Source organism: Pollicipes pollicipes, unplaced genomic scaffold (assembly GCF_011947565.3).
Source record: "Pollicipes pollicipes isolate AB1234 unplaced genomic scaffold, Ppol_2.1 Scaffold_7262;HRSCAF=8765_pilon_pilon_pilon, whole genome shotgun sequence".
In the NCBI taxonomy this organism is placed as follows: domain Eukaryota; kingdom Metazoa; phylum Arthropoda; class Thecostraca; order Pollicipedomorpha; family Pollicipedidae; genus Pollicipes; species Pollicipes pollicipes.
Genome location: NW_023597055.1, coordinates 10,126,398 through 10,145,777, shown reverse-complemented (window position 1 = coordinate 10,145,777; position 19,380 = coordinate 10,126,398). Strand labels below are relative to the sequence as shown.

The window sequence follows — 19,380 nt, the reverse complement described above, 5'->3', positions numbered from 1 at the left end:
CACAGAAATACAGCCCATTGGAATCCGTCCCAGACCTGGTCTTTTTTTTAGTCGGATCAGACACGGTGCGAGTCAGCTGGAATCGATTCCGCTGAAGCGGTATTAAACACAAGTATGAACATCTGTTAGTGCCCGAGTATTGTATTTGTTGGTTGCACTGGCAAGCACACTCATGACTCACGAAGCTCACGAAACGCTATCACTTTGGAATCCTTTTTGTGACCATCGCCGACGAGTAAGTGGATGCTTGGCGAGACACGCAGTGGCTACGGTGCCCTACGCTGGCACACTTAAGAGCGTCAACACCAAGGGAAAATCAAGATTTCCCTTATCACAACTTACGATATATATTTAGCGTGAAGCCCGTCTGAACTTCTCCCCACGGAAGACAACAGATCAACACATCCCCTTCACCGAAGCAGAGCCTTTTGATTTCCAGTGCGCTTACTTACACGGGCACTTCTCGAACCATTTCTGCAAATGCTTCGAAAAAAAAACTGTGGTCTACCCTCCCTGTGGCCCCATCTGTGAAAACCCTTCCACGCACTTCCCGGGAGACCGCCGCTCAAAATGGGTTACCGGGCACTCGTCGCTCGGATCGTGACATGAAAATGTAACGCCCCGTTGCCAGGTGGAGCAGGGTGTACATTATAAGCTAGAACACTGTTTTGTATAGCTCAAGGGTCAAAATCAGCGAGCGTCACGAGACTAAAACATGCATATATCAAGGCAGATCTCAGATCATTTCTCTACACACTCATATCAATGCACTTGGACGACTTTTTCTTGGCCGATCTAAAAATATTTGATTTTGTCATCACCTACGGCATGGCAATTCAACAACGAAATATCAGTCACACTAAAACCTGCAGATACCAAAGCCCTGCAGACGGCTTCAGCTAAGGCACTTCGCTTTGAGAGAAACACTCCATTCGATACATACTTTTGACGTACTAAAACCCTAAACATTCCCCTCACAGGCTTTTCGTACCCAAGTAACGGGTACGATTGACTAACGACGCCGTTCCTGCTGAGGCCGTCAGCATCATGAATCGCCTCGCACGCTCCCACATCACGCTCACACTCCCACATCACCCGCTCACACTCCCACATCACCTGTTTACACTCCCAAATCCCCCGCCCACACACTCCCACATCAACCGCCCACACACCCTACATAACCCATCCGCACACATGCGTCACTACGCAGTTGATCCCCTCGGCTGCCGCCCGGCCAGGCGCGGTCACTAAGCGGTTGATCCTCCCTCAGCCGTCGCCCGACCCGGCGCGGTCACCACGCAGCTGATCCCCCTTGGCCGTCGCCCGGCCCGGCGCGGTCACCACACAGTTGATCGCCCTCGACCGTCGCCCGGCCCAGCGCAGTCACTACGCAGTTGATCCCCCTCGGCCGTCGCCCGGCCCGGCGCCGGCCGCATCAGACTAGGACGGACAGCGCCGGCAGACCCCAGACCAGCGTCTTCCACATGGTGGCCAGCCAGCCGCCGCTGGCGCACATGGTGGTCAGATCACAGCCGTCCACCACGTCCCGGTACTGGCTGACGAGCCGCTCCAGGGGGCACAGCTGTCCCGGGCAGCCGGGCAGCCGGGTGGGGTGCTCCTGCACGTACGCCGACACGTGGTAGCCGTCGCCGCACTCGAACAGCACCAGCGCTACGTTCGAGGCGAAGGCCGAGAGATAGGAGGAGCTGGCGGACGGGCGGGACGGAGTCAGCGACCGAGCACGCTTGGTGGAAGTCACTTACAGAGAAGGAGGGCTAAAGGCCAACAGGCGTCATATCCAAACATCAGGGGACAGAAATCGTAGGGCTTGTTTGTTCACGAAGACGATGGGTTGCTCAGAATATAAAGCCGTAACTGAGACAGGCAGTTCACATCCGAGAGCTGTAACTGGTAGATCGAAAGTGCGAGCGTTGCTTCTGGGATGGCTCTCATGTTCTCACTCCTTTCAATACCCCGAGGCGGATTTGGTTTGCTTCTGCACGGAGCTTGTTTTAATATTCCCAATGGTGGAGATGCAACGGATCCACGTCCCGAGATAGAGAACGTGGAGACCAAGCCACATTCAACGAGCCAACACTTACTCTCAGGGGTGCTCTGCTAGCAACCCTTTCACGGGGAGCAGCACTGCTTACTGAAGGTGAATGGTGGAGTGAGATGTTTTTATCGGCTTTACTCCGTCCATACATGCAAAGCGCTAAATGTCATAGCTGAGTCGCGCTTTGCCCGACACGGCAGGTCAACAGCAAAAGACGTTACTAAATGGCTGAAAGCACGTGCACGGGATTCGGAGCCAACGCCGTTTTTATAGCTGTGCTACCGGATACCAAGAATGACACTGGCAGGGGGTTCATTCTATCCTCCGACGCTGCGAAAGATTTAGCGACCTGCGGGGCTGGCGACGTTTGAGCCATCCAATCGTCGCCTCAGGGCAGGTGGCCGACGGTCGCCGTCCTGTCCCGGTCAGCCGGGACCCCCGGTCGCCATGCTGTCCCGGCCAGCTGGGACCCCGGTCGCCGTGCTGTCCCGGCCAGCTGGGACCCCGGTCGCCGTGCTGTCCCGGCCAGCTGGGACCCCCGGTCGCCATGCTGTCCCGGCCAGCTGGAACCCCGGTCGCCGTGCTGTCCCGGCCAGCTGGGACCCCGGTCGCCGTGCTGTCCCGGCCAGCTGGGACCCCGGTCGCCATGCTGTCCCGGCCAGCTGGGACCCCGGTCGCCATACTGTCCCGGCCAGCTGGGACCCCCGGTCGCCATGCTGTCCCCGCCAGCTGGGACCCCGGTCGCCATGCTGTCACGACCAGCTGGGACCCCGGTCGCCATGCTGTCCCGGTCAGCCGGGACCCCCGGTCGCCATGCTGTCCCGGCCAGCTGGGACCCCGGTCGCCATGCTGTCCCGGTCAGCCAGGACCCCGGTCGCCATGCTGTCCCGGCCAGCCGGCAGGCGGCGCCGCTTCAGAGCGGCTCTCACCTGAAGGCGCGCGCGGTGCCGAAGTCGCCGCTGCGCAGCGGGCGCGACTCGTTGAAGATGCCGAGCCGGGTGATGAACTTGAGCACGCCGCCCAGGTGGGAGAAGTAGAGGTGCGCCAGCGGCTGCCGCTCGGGGCTGGAGCCGACCGCACTGCGCATGCGCGGGCATGACGTCATAGAAAGCCCACCAGAGCGCAGTGGCAGCATCAGGCCTTGACCCACATCACGGACAGTCCTGGCCCGCTGGCCGCATCTGAGCAGAGCTTTGACGCCGGTTCACGACACGTTGAGAGTGGGTATGACAGCAAACGTTCGCGAACAAGGATCTTGTCAAGTGGAGAACATAGAACACTACACGCTAACCGCACTGCAACGCAATGCACTGACCTGAACTTATCGATGAAGTCCTTCACCTTGGGACAGGCCTGTTCGTAATTGAGACGATTGCCGTAGCTGTCCACCCAGTAGTACTCGAGGTCGTTGTCAAACTCGAACACCTGCCGCGTCACGTGGCGACTGTCAATGGCATGAGGGGTAGCGCCACAGCACGGACCCGCTGCCTGCTGCAGCATTGGCCCGCCGTCCAACACAGCAACACCGCTAACACCTGGCTAGCCGTTGGAAGGAGTAAGTTTCAAATGATGCTCCGCGGTGGTGATCCAACGTGGCTACACCACGTCTTCATCTCCTATCAGCGTTTCGCCACTTTACACGCTGCACAAACAGGCACGATTACACTGGCCATGGACCGTCGCCATGCATGAACCCACCATGCAATAATCGCCGGTGAAGCTACAGTTCTCGTGAGCGGCGTGAAACCAACTTTTTAACTCGGCCGCCGAGTTCTATATCCGCGCATGCGCGGGCGCTGCGCGCACCAGTATCTTGACAATCGATTGGTCACGCCCGGCCGCACGTGCTGGGGACCCACAGAGGGCGCCCTGCCTGCGGCGCCGGCCACACGGCTCCCCTACGGGGGTTCCCACGGGGGGCATCTCCACTGCTCCTCCCCGGCTGTCGGTGTCGTGGGATTACCGCCCGACTAACTGTGACAACTCTCGCGGTGGAAAGACAGGCGGCATTTCATGCTGGAAGTGTGCAGTCGTGAAATGAGTTCTTGTTTCCCAGCATATGCCACGAAAGGCGCACGTACGGTGTGGTCACCACACAACGCCCCAGCCCAAATTTTCGATCTGATCCCTGCCAATCCTCCACCAGAGAAGCTCGTGGCTACCCCTCCCGCGGTCCAGCCTGCTGCAGGGGCCGTCGTACCTTCATGTCCAGCTCGGTGAAGACGGCGCACCAGGGCGACACCCGGTCCGGGAAAGCGCTCTTGTCGTACCGGCAGATGTCGTACATCAGCCGCACGTCCGCTGCCGCACACACACACACACACGTCACGTGATGTCACCTCCACGGACCGGCGAAGTTATCCTCAAGACATGCGGGAACTGGGACCATCACCGGATCGGAGAGATACGACGCTCATGCAACGCCAGTGTAAGTTGCTCAGTGCATTCGCGAGGAGCATTATTCACATAGATAAGGCAGTAGTAATAGTCCTCTCCTCGGAGAAGAATCAGGAGAATGGAGAAACAGATTGGTTGCTATTTCAGTAGCATGTCTTTATCGAAACAATAGCAGAAGTGATTTTGTATTTACCTCCGCAATTGTTTCGATACAGGTATGTTGCTGAAATATCAACCAATCTATTTCTACATTCTTCTGTTTTTTTCTCCGAGGAATAAGCCTAACACTACTGTGTTATCAACGCCAATGTGTCTGGCCCGACCGGCAATGACCATCTGATGCGATCCGATTACATCGGATCTGGATCCAGATCCGAGGCAATAACACCGCAGATCACTCAGCAAAGGCGCCGGGTTACCGTGGCCCGTGGACAGGTCACGGTGCGCCCCTGGGTCATGCTGTCACGTCACACTGCTGCGGCAGGTCCTTAGGTCAGAGCAGGTTGCTGGTTCATCCCGCTCAGGCGGGATAATGCGCCGGGTCTTCAGGTCAGGTCAGGTCAGGTCAGGTCAGAGGGTCAGGTCACCGGGCCGGACCACGGAGCTCTGGACAGCGAAAGCCTCGCCGTCATTCCGAGTACACGCTGTGGAAAAACACCGCCAAAAAATTTCGGCTGAAAGGTCTGTCAAAACGACACAAACTGTGTTCACCTGGGCCACAATCACACCACACCAGCCAACACGTAATGCGACCAAATTCCTCATAAAAACTACGACAGCCTACGACAGCCTGCGACTGCCCACGCACCATCCTCTGACGTAGTCATCCACTAACGTCACCCACCGTAGGACATGTTGCCGACGAATCCGAGTCGGTCGGACACGCCGGAGATGGTGCTGAGCATGTGGGACGAGTTCTGGAACGCGTAGCGTTCGCGGCGCGAGTCCTCACTGTCGTCGATCAGCTCCCGCCACTTGTCGCAGGTCTTGTAGAACTGGCGGCGCACAGACCGGGCTCACACCCCAGGCGGCGCGGCGGCGTCCCGCTCGCGGAACATCGCGTCACGCGCGAAATGGCTTAGGCCGTCGGCGTATCCCTAAGCCTCAATCATCATCCTCATGCTACAGATGGTGATTACGGGAAAGTTTAGTCAGTTGTCTACCATTAGGACCAAGTGACTAATGGCCGGCGAAGGGTTTTTCAAGAGGACGCAACAGGCATCGTCACGCCCTTTTTATGCAGCGACAGCGACTGCAACGATCGTATCAGCGCCCGGGCGCCGTGCTGCGACTGGGACTCGAACCCAGGTCCTTACATGGGAGTCGATGGCGCTGACCACTCGGCCATCACACCCACTGACAGCAGGAAGGCGGGGCAGGCTGTAGCCTAACTCGCGCCAGCCGGACTCGCCAATGCCACCGCACGAGCTCACACGTAAAACAGTCCGAGACGTGACCCGGCACTGCGCCTAGTCCGACCGGTGGCGTCCCGTGACCCGACCTGACCCCGCCCGGGCTGACCTGCAGCAGCGGGTCGTTCGTCTTCGGCTTGGGGAAGATGACCGGCTGGTCGCCGAACAGGCCGCGTGCGAACCAGCGGCCGCTCTGCATCGCCCGCTGCTTGGTGGTCGTCAGGAACTGCCGACACGACACCGGCTCGGTCACCACGCTGCAGCGCGCGCCCGCGCACGCGCGATCGGCGGGGTCAACACTAGCGTCATGCGGCTGGTGAGGAAGTGTGACGACACAGTGGTAAACAGCCGGTTATTGCTGTGCTCGCAGTGAGGCGCGTGCCTGACCCCTAGTGAACTCCGGGTGACCTGAGGTGATCCCCGGCGACCTCCGTCGATAAACTGTGACCTCCGGTGACTTGTGATGACCCCCGGTGACCTCAAGTGACCGGCGGTGTCGCCCACTGACCTTGTGCTTGTCGGGGTCGTAGGGCGCCCCGAGCAGCGTGGGGAAGCGCTTCTGGAAGCGCTTCGCCATGTGGAACAGCTCGTGCTCGCCCGACTCGGTCAGCTGGTTCTCCATGCTGCGGTCGAACGCCTGGTGCCACTCGCGGATGTTGTCCAGGTCCAGGGCGCACAGCTTACCTGCGCGGGGGAGGGCGGACGGTGGGGTGGTGGAGAGGCGCTCACACGCACACACGCACGCACACACGCACGCACGGACGCACACACACCTGGGCGAACACGGGGGACGCTTGGAACGTGTCCAACGGCGCACACACGAGCGGCGCGCACGCACGCACGCACGCACGCACGCACATACGCACATACCCACGAACGCACGGACGCACACACGCACGCATACGTACGCACGTACGCGTTCACACTCACATGAAGTGTGTTAATTTGTCTGAAATGTGAGCCGATAGAAAACGAGCCGCTGCGATCGCAGTGCAACATGAAAACAGATTGCGTGTCCCGAAAAGGAGCGAGAGGAAGCACGCGAAGCGACGAGAGGTTCCTCGTTGCAGCGGTACTTAAGCCGCGAACTGACGCGTGACGATATCTAAACGGATGCAACAAATAACGGCGGAGTCGTCGGAGAGCTGGGGTGTCACTTTCCCACTGTTTTACCATGTTTTTTTCAAATTTTATTTACCCGCATGGATTGCGCGCTCCGGTGGCGTTATGGACTACATCAATCTAATCGAGCAACAAGTGAAAGAACGTGAAAGAAGAATGTGAAGAGAGAAACAGATAACAAATGTAAAATTTAAATAAACTGACTGCGGCCGGCGGCGTAGTTGCGGAGGATGTGTTGCTGCAGCAGCGGCAGCCGGCGGTCCATGTGGATGATGTCGTCGTCTCCCGGGTAGCGCGTGCCGTGGCGGGCCGTCAGCCAGAACTGAGCCGGCCGACACCCTACGGGCAGGGGTGAGGGAGCGTCAGTGAACAGGCCGACACCCTGCGGGCACGGGGTGAGGGGGCGTCAGTGAACTGACCGACGCCCTGCGGGCAGGGGTGAGGGGGCGTCAGTGCACTGACCGACACCCTATGGGCAGGGGTGAGGGGGCGTCAGTGAGCAGGTCGACACCCTACGGGCAGGGGTGGGGGCGTCAGTGAACTGACCGGCACACTGCGGGCAGGAATGAGGGGGTGTCAGTGAACAGGCCGACACCCTACGGACAGGAGTGAGGGGGCGTCAGTGAGCAGGCCGACATCCTACGGGCAGGGGTGAGGGGGCGTCAGTGAACAGGCCAAAACCCTACAGGCAGGGGTGGGGGGGGGGGGGGCGTCAGTGAACTGACCGGCACACTGCGGGCAGGGGTGAGGGGGGCGTCAGTGCACTGACCGACACCCGTACGGGCACGGCCAGACACTGTGGTGAGAAGTGATGAGGAGAAGTGATGCTGGTGACAGGCGCCAACACGACACACAAACACAAAACAAATCGCCATCAGCACGGGGTCGTAGCACCCTTAAACACACCCACAACCTTCAAAGGGAGCGGCGTCCCACCCACTCGCCGGAGTCCCCGCCCGTGACAGGCGTCAAGTGACTTCTCAGCACTGCACCGCTAAACTCGGCCACCTCATCCCATCACCGCTCGATAGCCGCGGGCGCTTTCCCCTGCCGCGTGACATCAACGATGTGACACAGGGGGCGGGGGAGGGAACATTCCTCCGCCCACCACAAATGGGCCGCTGCTCCCACGTGCAGCCATGCGGCGCGTTGTCAGCAGCGGCGTCACGGGAACCGCGCTGGTCATCATCGCGGTGGTGCATGTAGCGTGCAGGCATTTGCGAGCGGTAAGAAGTTATTGATTTGGGCCAAGATAATTGTTTATTAATGGAACGATTTTTAAAAAATGTGCTGCACGCGAGCGTAGACACCGGCATGCATAGCAGTGTGTCGATTGTGCCCCATTGCTGAGAATCGAATACTCAATACTGAACCATCTATGCGTGCAGCGTCAAAATGCATGATGCCTAACACGTGCCATACAAATACCATCCCCACCGGTTGTTTGTCCGCACAAGTTCTCTCTATTCAAAGTTGTTGGCACCACACCGTCACGTAAACCGTGGCCATGTAAAGTCGAAAATACCAGGGAATACGGACCGCTCAGTACCTGAGCTAGGTAGCGAGCGATATGGAAGGGTATGATGTCGAACAGAACAGAACGGCCTTCTTCCTCCACTGGTGACGACTTTATATAGCAATTTCCATTTCTGGCTGCCAAAACAGGCCCACTTCTTCAACTGTGGTGGCAAGCTGTACACAAAACGGAACGTGCTGTTCAGTTCAGTGCTGTTCAGTTACGTATTCATCGCTTGTCGGGTCCTGAGACTGAAGACGAGATGAAAGAAAGCCGGAGTACGTGTACCTTTCATCTTCGCGATGTACGGCACCTGACCAGCACAATCCCTAGACTGCTGATCACAGTTAATGTGTCGGTTTCCAGATCAGGAGATCCGGGGTTCGATTCCTGCCACTGGAAACTATCCACACAATTAATCGCCCGGCTTACACCGAGGGGTGACCAGTGTTTTTATATTATATATATATTTTATTGCATTATATAAAAACTACATATATATATATATAAACTAATATATATATATATATATATATATATATATATATATATATATATATATATATACATAATATATAAATTACTCATGACAACATAAAAGCATCCACAAGCAAGAACTCTGTGTCGCTCACCTGGGAACACCTCCTCGCTGTCATTGTTGTTCTGGACCACATAGTACGGCGTCTTGGTGGCGAGGTGGTCGTAGGGTTCCGGCACCTCGGCGTAGCACTGCTCGTGGGCGCCTGCCTGAGCTGTGACGCAGGCATGGTACAGCAGCGCCGCCACCGCCACCCCCAGCAGCCCCATCAGTGGTGACTGCGGCAGAGGGGAGAAGCGCGCCCTTAGCCAGCGCTGCCACGGCCACCCCCAGCAGCCCCATCAGCGGCGACTGCGGCAGAGGGGAGGAGCGCGCCCTCAGCCAGCGCCGCCACGACCACCCCCAGCAGCCCCATCAGTGGCGACTGCGGCAGAGGGGAGGAGCACGCCTTCAGCCAGCGCCGCCACGACCACCCCCAGCAGCCCCATCAGCGGCGACTGCGGCAGAGGGGAGGAGCGCGCCCTTAGCCAGCGCCACCATGGCCACCGACAGCAGACCTATCAGTGGCGACTGCGGCAGAGGGGAGGAGCACACCCTCAACAGGAGCTGCCATCAGCTGACCCATTCAGCATGTCCCAGTCTGAGGCAGTCCCTAATCCCAGTCTGGGGCCATCCCCTGCAGCCCAGCCAGCGGTGGTGAGGGCGGGCCAGCGAAACGCCTGAACTACTGCTGCCAGTCACACTCCATCTGGCCCACCAGCGGTGGCTGTGGCAGAGCCTAGGAGCCACTGCTCTCTTTTTCCATTTGTAAAACCCTGTTCAAATGCAATGTCATACTGCATCCCTGCCAATATCAACAAACTAACAAACAATGGACAGTGCCAGAGTCCATAGCAGTTGACACTAACTTTGCAGGCTGCAAACTATGTCATGTTGTCACCCTTAGCAGAATGCTTAGCCAGCAAGCACAACATGACATAGATGTGTGCAAGCCTGTATTTTTGGTCCAAACTTCCATTTGGGTTGTCATGGAGACAGTTAGATTGTAGCTGCCCATCAACCATGCACAAATATAAATATCTCTGAGGCTCGCACCTTGTTTTTATAACTTGAAACATACTTCCATGATGAAAATGTCTTGAATTCCTGGTGTTTAGATACACTGCATGTATATGGTGTGACCCACATCTAGCATGACCACCTCATAAATCAGACACAAACTAGCAAAAATGTATCACCAAGCTTTGTTACAAGTCCTGAGTTCTTATGCTAACTTATCAAACTTAAATGCACCAGGAAGTATTGGTTAAATGATGTGGTGCCAAGTGGTGAAAGTTAAATGGTGAAAAAATAGACTAATGGTGCCACTGCTATGAGAAGCAAAAGCTTCAAGTCTCAAAGTCACCTAATAACATATTTATATTGTGTCACAAGGCTATTAAATTGGGTCATTTTTCTCTGTTCTATTGAATAATTTAGCATATTTCACATTACATCTTATTCATTATATATAAAACCTTGTTTGGGTTGCTCACATAATAACTTTACCATCATATCTATGAATTTCACATTATCTTACAAATACAAGGAATACCACACAAAATGTTAGATACCAAAAGCTCCCATATGAACAGGACCTGTTTTCTATGCAGCTCAAATGCACTGGAAAGCTGTGGTGGTGATCATGGTACCACAAATAATGTGGTGGTGGTGTATGGTGCTGGTCTCACGTGGTTAAATACATCATTCTAATTTAATTATTGCTAAACACTTCCCAAAAAATGGAATAAGATGGTAAAGGCAGGAGAGGTCACACAATTGTACAAAGATTTGGAGCTCACATTTTACAGTGTGGCCAGTTGGTGCAAAATTTGAACACAGCTGTACTACTAATAAACTAACTTACCTATCATTTTAGCAAAACACCTCATCAGGCCCATCAAGGAATGATACAAAGCCCCATGTTTTATGTAAATCCCGAAGAGGTGCCTTAATTTTGCAACTCATCACTGCTGCCACTTTTAATTCCTAACACATAGATACTGACTTTTCCATGTTACAGCCAATCTCAATCTTCTCCAAATTGGGCCATTTTATGGTGGGGCATGGCTTGGTTGGCCTTCCTTTGGATTTAACCCTATAATTCCATCCAAACCTCATCATTATTTTGGTGGTTCAGAAAACAGTACGTGCAGCAAATTTTTATCAGATCTAGAGGGTACCAATACACTGCACCCTAAGTAAGCTATTATACCAGATGAATTTTACCCATGGGAATCGGCGACAGAGATAAGTTTACCTAAGCGGCCACCGCTTCCAGCCAGCGCCTCACCTTATTGGCCAGGTGTACACAGAGGTTTTGTATAACACGTCGCGTCAAATAATACAAGCAGAACGCGGAACAGACAATCCTGCACACAACCGTAAACAAACGAAGAAAATATATTTTACAGCGGTTTCTGGCCCTAGTCTATATGTTAGGATACTGTCCCATCGATAATAATAAACCGTGCACAAATGTATTTAAGATGTGTTTTAGTATTGCCCTAGTTGATAGATTCGTTAAAATAGTCATGTTTGCGAAGAAAAGAGGCTTTCTAAATTCCACGGTCACAACAATTCGCGGAATGATTGTTACCGTGGACGAACTGCGGTCTACGCGGCGGCATTTGTCGCGACAGTGGACTTTGATGCGGTTTCGCCACCCTCATCACTTTTACCCTCGCATTAATGTTTCGTTGGTGAACGGGGCGTGGTTTTGCAAAATGGGTTGGGATGAAGGTGGGGGTCTGGGTACTGACAAATGACAACCAACCCTCAAAATGCGCCAAGAAACGAATTTTTCCTCGGATTTGTTCTATTTCCTTCTTAAATTTGGGCGAAGCCAAGTTGAGGGGGGGGGGGGGCTGGAACCCAACAACCTGAAAAGGAAACTACCACTTTTGAGGAATTAAACGACGACCAGGTAAAACTCCCACACGCTCCTGTTCCACTGTGGGCAGAACGTGTGAGTGAACGCTTGAAAGGTCTTACATTTCTGTCAGGTGAGTGACAACTTCTGAGACGACAGTGTTCTGAACGTTTTACGCTTATAAGATAGACCAGACCGAGACAAATCCCACAAGTACAGCGTAGTGTCAAATACACCCCCAGATTCTTTGCAGTATCTTTAATATGCGTTCGCCTCAGTCTAACTTTTCATCTAACCGGAAAATCTCCGAAAGTCATTTGGCCCGTGGCGGAACACAGGATCGTGCAGAAGTAAAATCTGGTTGACCCACTGTATCTAATTTGTTCAACCCAAGAGGACGAGCGGCGCATTGTCGATAGGTTATGCGCATCTAGCCGGGCGCCGTGAGCCTTGGGGGCTGAACTGTGAAGCATGTTGGTCTTGTAATGCCAGTGACTCTCTGGCTGCAGACCAGTCGACGACTTACGTCGTTGCTTCGCCTAGCAATCTTGGCATTTGCTAAGCTCAACATGAATGGTCTCGAAAGCGTGACTGTTTAAGGGCGGAACGGCACTGTGACTGACTAGTATCACTTCGATTCAAACTGTCCAAGATAGGCTCCTAACCCAGCAGCCTATCTTCGACAGTTTGGATCGAAGTGATACTGGGCTCTTTGCCATCAAGGGCGAGGTCGAAGGCCGAGCTCGTACCTTCAGCGGCTCTGTATGACCAGCCTAGTGGGATATCTGCATGCACAGCGCGGGCAGTTTTGTTGTGCAATGGTGCAATGTTTCTGAAGGTTTGCGGCTATATTCAAATCGTGTTTGCATGGTTGTTCAAGCCCTATTTTCCGTCGACGTCATCCAAATCTTACCCATCCCGCTCGACGATTATGGGATATGCAAGATTAACAAATCGCAAAAGTGTCCGCTAACATGCGCTGCGCGTCATGCGTGCTTGGCGCCAACCAGAAGCCTCCCAGTTTTGTGGCGTGGCGGACTGATTACATATATCGATAACCAGACAAGATAACGGCGTGAAGTCGACTGCATGATGCGGGTGACTGTGCCGTCTCCAAAACACCGAGTCATCGCATCACCGTTCCGGCCGCCAGCGAGGTCAGTAATCGGTCAGGTTGTGACTAATTTCGCATTTTTGGGATAGATATCACCCGCGGGGCTCAGATATCTCCCGCGGGGCCTGGGCACCATGTGCGTCGCACCAGACATCTATTGAATCATGTAAATTGCGAAAAAGGATACGGGCACCAGCGTGTGAGATCAACACCCAGAAAGAGCAAAACGGCTCATTTTGTACGATGCACCTCAGGAAATCAGCCATGCCAGAGGCTCAAAGACAGCGAAATGCACGCGAAGTCCATCTGCCTGTTTCTGGTGTCAAACACGTTCGAGAGATATCTCGAGCTGACTACAGCCCGTCCTCACCTCCATGCTGGCGGCTGTCGTCCTCTGCCCCCGGCGGCTCCACCACGCTGGCGTCGCGCCTCCTGTACCGTGCCACTCCACGCAGACCACGGCGGTGGGTGTGCCGGCCGGCCGCGCCCGCACCAACGAACCGGAATTAGGACGAATGAAGCCGCAATTGTGATGACGCCCGCCGGGCCGCCACGGACGACCGCCCGGCCGGGATGAATGGGAAACCCGACCTTCCTGTCGGGGGAATACGAGAGGGGGCTGGCGCGGGAGCAGCCGGGCCACATAACCGGTTTAGTTGCAGGAAAGTGATGAGTCTTTGACATGCATGCCGTAAAGTGACGTAAGGGGACTGGTGGGCGGAGGTGCTATGCCGCCCCCATAGTCCACGGGTGTGAATCGGCCGGTGGTGCTCGTAGCCAGAAGGAGACGTTCAAAAATTACGTCACGCATCGTTGGACATTTTCAACCCCCTTCCCTTCGTTACGCACTGGTTACGCTGAGCGAAATCGCTCCCACCTCATGGGTACACTATGTTTAGCATACCATCACGGAAATATAACGTCGGTCTGGCCCTTTTTCGAGCTAGAGGTGCGGAACAAGGGTGCATGTCTCGTTCGTGATTGGAGGGAACTAACGACATCAGGCTTTAAAGTGTAACCACATTTGGTGCAGATGAAATTTCGATGCTGTTAACCTAACACTTCACATATCCGGCAGTCATCCTTTTTTGTTACATCGTATTCATCATTGTTAAATCTACGGAAGCTGTTCAGTGCATTAGCGAGGAACATTATTCACATAGATAAGACAGTAGTATTGGCCTTATTCCTCGGAAAAAAACGGGAGAATGGAGATATAATTTGGTTGATGTTTTGGCCACATGCCCTTATCGAAGCAAAAGCAGAAAAACTATATTTTCATTTTCCTGGTCTTTCTGAGGAATAAGGCTAATACTACTGCCTTATCTGCCGTTAAATCTATATTCGGTTGTCCCGTCGCTTCTCTGCCAGCCTTATTTATAGCACTTGAGCTGCTCCTGAGTGTCGCCTCAGCTGCCTGTCTCCGTCACGGGATGCCCGTGGTCACGTGACCGGGTACTCCGAAAAATACACGTTGCTCTACATTTACCTGCGTCCACGTGTCAAGCGTTTGTTTTTGTTCATGTCTGGTCACATATCTTGCCTTGTTGATTCTTACGTTGCAAACAAGATTGCAAGCCGGATGCAAGCAAGTCGTGGGGCATTGGGAAGGTGTGGGCGAGAATCAGGTGTAGAGCATAACTTAGTTGTTATGGGGTTTTAAGGGCGCGTCAAATGCACGAACAGCTCAATTTACATCACACTGTGAATTCTGCCATGTGAAATGATACCTGTGGTGACGTCACGAACCGAGAGTGGTGGCGCAGCACAATCACAGTTTGGCGCAACGTTCTCACTCCGGTAGGTTGCGAAAAGACGGGTCGTATGACGTCATGAAGGGAATGAGACCGCGCAGCCCAACCATAGTTTGGTGCAGTGTTTTCACCCCGGTAGATTGTAAGAAGACAGGTCGTATGACGTCACCGGTGATCTCTAAAGGCGAGCTAAGCTGAGCTGACCTAACGGCCTGTCCGTCTCTGTGGGCTCCAGAGTAGCGCGCGAACGGGACCGACTTCCGCTACCAGCTGACACGTTCTCGCACAGAAGCCTCCGACTTTGAAGTTCGGTCCATTGGCTTAAACATGCGGCGGGGCACGCTCTTCAGCACGCGCGACTTTGCTGCAAGTGGGTCTGACGGCCTCTGCATTCGTGCATTCGTGTTCGTTCAGTGCTCAAGACTTGCTTCCTTGCTTTTGGTGATGCTATCCTCCCCATCATCATCCCTGCATAACCCAGCGCGACTTTCCCGGTCGGAACACGCAACAGTCTATCCTGTCTTCAGATCCCTCCGATCGATCCAACCGTTCGTATCGGGCGGTACCCACCATGCTACGATTTGCCAAGGCGCTGGGATGAGTCGTTCAGCCACAGCTCTGTCACGCATTCTGATACGACCATTTCGTATCACCTTTCCAGCACGACTTCCGTCCGCGTCACTGGTCGCCGCTGGTGACCGCGCTGGTAACCGCACCGGTGACCGCGCTGGTGACCACATCGGTGACCGCGCTGGTGACCGCGCTGGTGATCGCCGCCAAACACGTCCTTACGGTCACACGTCACGTCACACGTACACGTCCAAAGATATAGCAGTGTTTTTACCCCGGGAGGCAACTTCTTTAGGAGGCCAGCGTTGCGCGATGCGCATTTTTTGTTGTTATATTTGTTATCATACTATATTTATCTATTTGCAGGTGTCCTCAGTGATTTTGAGGTATTTCGCTACCTCAAGTTCCAACGGTGTTGATAATTTTAGGAGCATTTTGTGTGAGCTTTATGCAGCTTCCGTGTTGCTTTACGGAGGGATCGAGAAGAGATATCAACATCGCGGATGGACTATCTTGACTTGTCCGGTGATCGGTCTCGTCTACTGTGTTAGTATGTAAGTACGCGACACGCTGATAGGTGATAAAGACGATATAGCAAGGCCATTGGCCAATCCAACTGCAACGCTTGAAAGCACGTGACAGGTTGCACACTGGAACGGATTCCAGCACTATTGTAGTGGTGTGAAAAGAATCATCGGCTTCGCATAAACCCGCAGTGGCATCACTACATATCCGCAGTTCATGGGCACTCTGGTGTTAGCTTGCGACTTTGTACCAACTTGCAGTCGGCACCGTGGACTGTATGGCACCGTGGACTGTATGGCACCGTGGACTGTATGGCACCGTGGACTGTATGGCACCGTGGACTGTATGGCACCGTGGCATATGTTCCACATACGAAAACGGGGAGTTCTGCAGCGCTATGAACGCTTTTAATGATCGCTGTCAAGGTCTTGCGAACTGCGCAAGTAGGCTGGGTGACTGAGCTTCATATGCGTGCCAATTTCATCGCCCCCGCTTGCTCAGTTCGGCGACAGCGTGCTGCATTCGGGGTTGTTTTCGGCAACAAAACATTGGTGACTTTGTGACTGACTTCAAACTGACTGACTTGTGACTGACAGACTTCATAACCTGTATGTTCAGCCGCCGTCGGACTGTGTGGGCTGACTAAGTAATGTGGGGACGTTACGTACGCTTGCGGGGGGGGGGGCAATCGTGCTCGTGGCGTTATCTGATTGTGTCGCCAAGATCTGACATCAATCCTGTAGAACGCTTCCAAAATGTCAAGTCTATTATTTGTGTACGAGTGCACGTGCGTGACTGTTGACATCGATTCGCTCTTTTTCCTGGAGACCACTGCCTTTTTTACGAATGGAATGTGACTTCTCTGACCGTTCCAGAACCTTTAATTGACCATAATGTACTCTTATGGAAGCTGTGAATTTATCGTCTCGACACCAAATGGCTCGTTGTGCACCGCCGCGTTCATATACCGTGTAACCTCGATGGACGATTTGTAGTGAGTCTGGGTTCGTCCCGTGTAAGCTCGGGATGAACCCAGACTCATGGCTGTGAACTCAGACTCATGGCTGTGAACTCAGACTCATGGCTGCGAACCCAGACTCATGGCTGCGAACCCAGACTCATGGCTGCGAACCCAGACTCATGGCTGTGAACCCAGACTCATGGCTGTGAACTCAGACTCATGGCTGCGAACTCAGACTCATGGCTGCTTGCCAACAGCATGGGTCTTTCAGGCTTTGGCCCGATGCCTGTTTTAGGCCTGGGACCGACCTTGTTCAGAGCTTTTGCCAATGGCAAATATTTACGGGGCACGATAACGTGCAGAATACGAACGACACGAAGGTGATGCCCCCGCCCCGCACGTTCGAAGCCAGCTCCTGAAGTTGTCCTTAAATCTGCTTCTCGTTACCTTGCGGGTCAAGTGGTGTTTGCAAATGCATAGAAATAAGTCAAGGCATAACTTGGATGGGGATGTCAATACATTACTTGATAATTACCAAAGTTGGGCGTGTTGTTTGTCATGAGAGCAAGCCAGCGTTATCGGTATTTGTTTCAAAACGCTTCAAGAAGACTTAACATGATTTGTAACTGCACCTGAGCGTTTCATTACGCCTTCCATCCCTTTCCTCCTTGTTACTCTTCGGCTACATTCCATCAAAGCCCCTCTCCTCCCTCCATGCGCAACGTAAGCTATGCACGACCCCTTAGGTTAACAGCGTTTCTTATTTTTGGCGCGCGAGTCATCATCGGACACCGTATGTGCCGCACTGGACTGGCCACAGTCCTAACAAGTACTGGCCCTGAGCATGGTGGGTCCTGCACACAAGGTGCCCATCGGCACGGAGAGCCGGCGCCAGTGATCGCCTGCTTCAGGGTGAGCGGGACAGCGCTCCCCAGTGAGTCACGAGGCTGCTGCAGGACCCCATTGAGGAATGACGTCGGTGGGAAGCGCTTCCGCTCGCGGGCAGCTGTACAGTTGCTCTACATCCTGCTTCCACCGGACGTCAAGATGAGTCAGCAGTTTTTCGCCGTCCTCTGGAGGCGGGGGATGGCTGAGTCGTCTGAATTTGACTACGCGTGCACGGCTAACTGAATATACGTAGTTAATACCTGGTATAGTTCATACCTATTTTACCTGTGCTTTGTCTGAATCGGGGCGCAATGGCAATTGTTTCGAAAAGAGAACCCCGCGACTGTCAGTGCGCTCCGATGCGATGCGGATTGGCCTAGGACGTAAGGTATTCTTCAATACGCTAAAACCTCCTGACATGTTGCCATTAAGAACCTTTCAGCGAGTGTGTGTGGGGGGGGGGGGGGGGCATGAAATTAAATGACGGGAGCTACATATTTTGAGACGGGCATGGGACGGGATTTTCCAGACGAGCTCCTTACATGGGGAGGGGCTCCTGGGCATTGACGTATACAAGAGAAACACCGGAGGCACGTTTCCCCGTCAGCAAATTACTACGTGCCTTAATATCCTAGTGACAAAACGTCGACTTTATAATCAGGTTAATCCATGGGCTTCTCCATCCATACACATACCTTCCCATTCCAAAACAGTGCCTTCCATTCCAGAAAAGGGCCTTTCTAACGCATAGCGGACCTCTTAATCAAAACAGAGTTATTCCAACTAACACAGAGAACCTACAGATCCAGCAAAGTGTCTCATTATCCCTGAGCCGGAAGAGACGTTTTGTTGCAAAAAACGGTCCCCTGTTCCGGAACAGGGCTTCCTTATTAATCACCTAGGGGTCTCTCTAACACAAAATCCCGATCCCGAACATGTGTTCCATAAGGTCCCGTCATCCAGAGCACGGGACTCCTGATGCAGAAAAGGGTTTTCAGAGCTCGACTCAATGCTACCGAGCTCAGGTATGAGGCTCCTCGCACCAAATTTCGATAATAAATTTAGAAATATCAATACTTCCGGTTCGCGCAGTTGCGCAGTCTCTAACACGTTCGAGGTGACTGCCACATACCTTTCCCCTGTCTGCCAGTAACCAGGGGCACCCCTCCCCATTCCCCTAGAAGCATGCTGTGTTCGGTGATTTCGGTGTCAGTGTTGGCGCAGCCAGCGCTCCAAGCGGAGTGACAATGCCTGGGGTATCACCCACACTTGTAAAGGCGGCGCTAATATCGCCACATAGGAAACCGCCCGGAAGGGTACGGGTGGCATCACGGGTTTAGCCATGGACTAAACTCTGGACAAATCCAGCTGGCGTTCCAAAAAGCTTTTTCAGCAATAGATCATGTGTCAGAATAATTCCTCATTAGCACATGGTATTTACACTATCATTTAGCCTTAATATCCTCCATTTACCAGCACTGGGACTGCAATTACACATGATAGCCAAAAATGTTGCTGGAACCCCAGAACTGTGGAAATCACACCAGTGATCCAACATGATGCATCAAGACAGTATATCTCTTGCATCAAGAATTGGTCAAACTATTACAATGCCA

General features: G+C 53.6%; 1 protein-coding gene across 1 annotated transcript; it reads right to left on the bottom strand.

Moving 5' to 3' along the window:
- Positions 1–117: 117 nt before the first annotated feature.
- On the bottom strand, positions 118–11,381 carry LOC119114287 (multiple inositol polyphosphate phosphatase 1). The gene is made up of 10 exons (XM_037238485.1): positions 11,374–11,381; positions 9,136–9,319; positions 7,192–7,326; positions 6,374–6,549; positions 5,975–6,091; positions 5,298–5,448; positions 4,257–4,357; positions 3,372–3,481; positions 2,986–3,135; positions 118–1,706 (listed from the first exon to the last, which is right to left on the bottom strand). The coding sequence occupies exons 2-10, from the start codon at positions 9,308–9,310 to the stop codon at positions 1,436–1,438; spliced, it is 1,386 nt and encodes a 461-aa protein (XP_037094380.1). The 5' UTR covers positions 9,311–9,319; positions 11,374–11,381; the 3' UTR covers positions 118–1,435.
- Between the last annotated feature and the right edge of the window lie 7,999 nt (positions 11,382–19,380).

Excerpts from the sequence above, each read along its gene's own strand:
- LOC119114287 (XM_037238485.1), bottom strand. The coding sequence starts at position 9,310 with ATGGGGCTGCTGGGGGTGGCGGTGGCGGCGCTGCTGTACCATGCCTGC. Across the intron at positions 6,550-7,191 it reads CAACTACGCCGCCGGCCGCA|GTAAGCTGTGCGCCCTGGAC; the intron begins GTCAGTTTATTT and ends TCCCCCGCGCAG. Across the intron at positions 3,136-3,371 it reads GACTTCATCGATAAGTTCAG|TGCGGTCGGCTCCAGCCCCG; the intron begins GTCAGTGCATTG and ends GCGCATGCGCAG.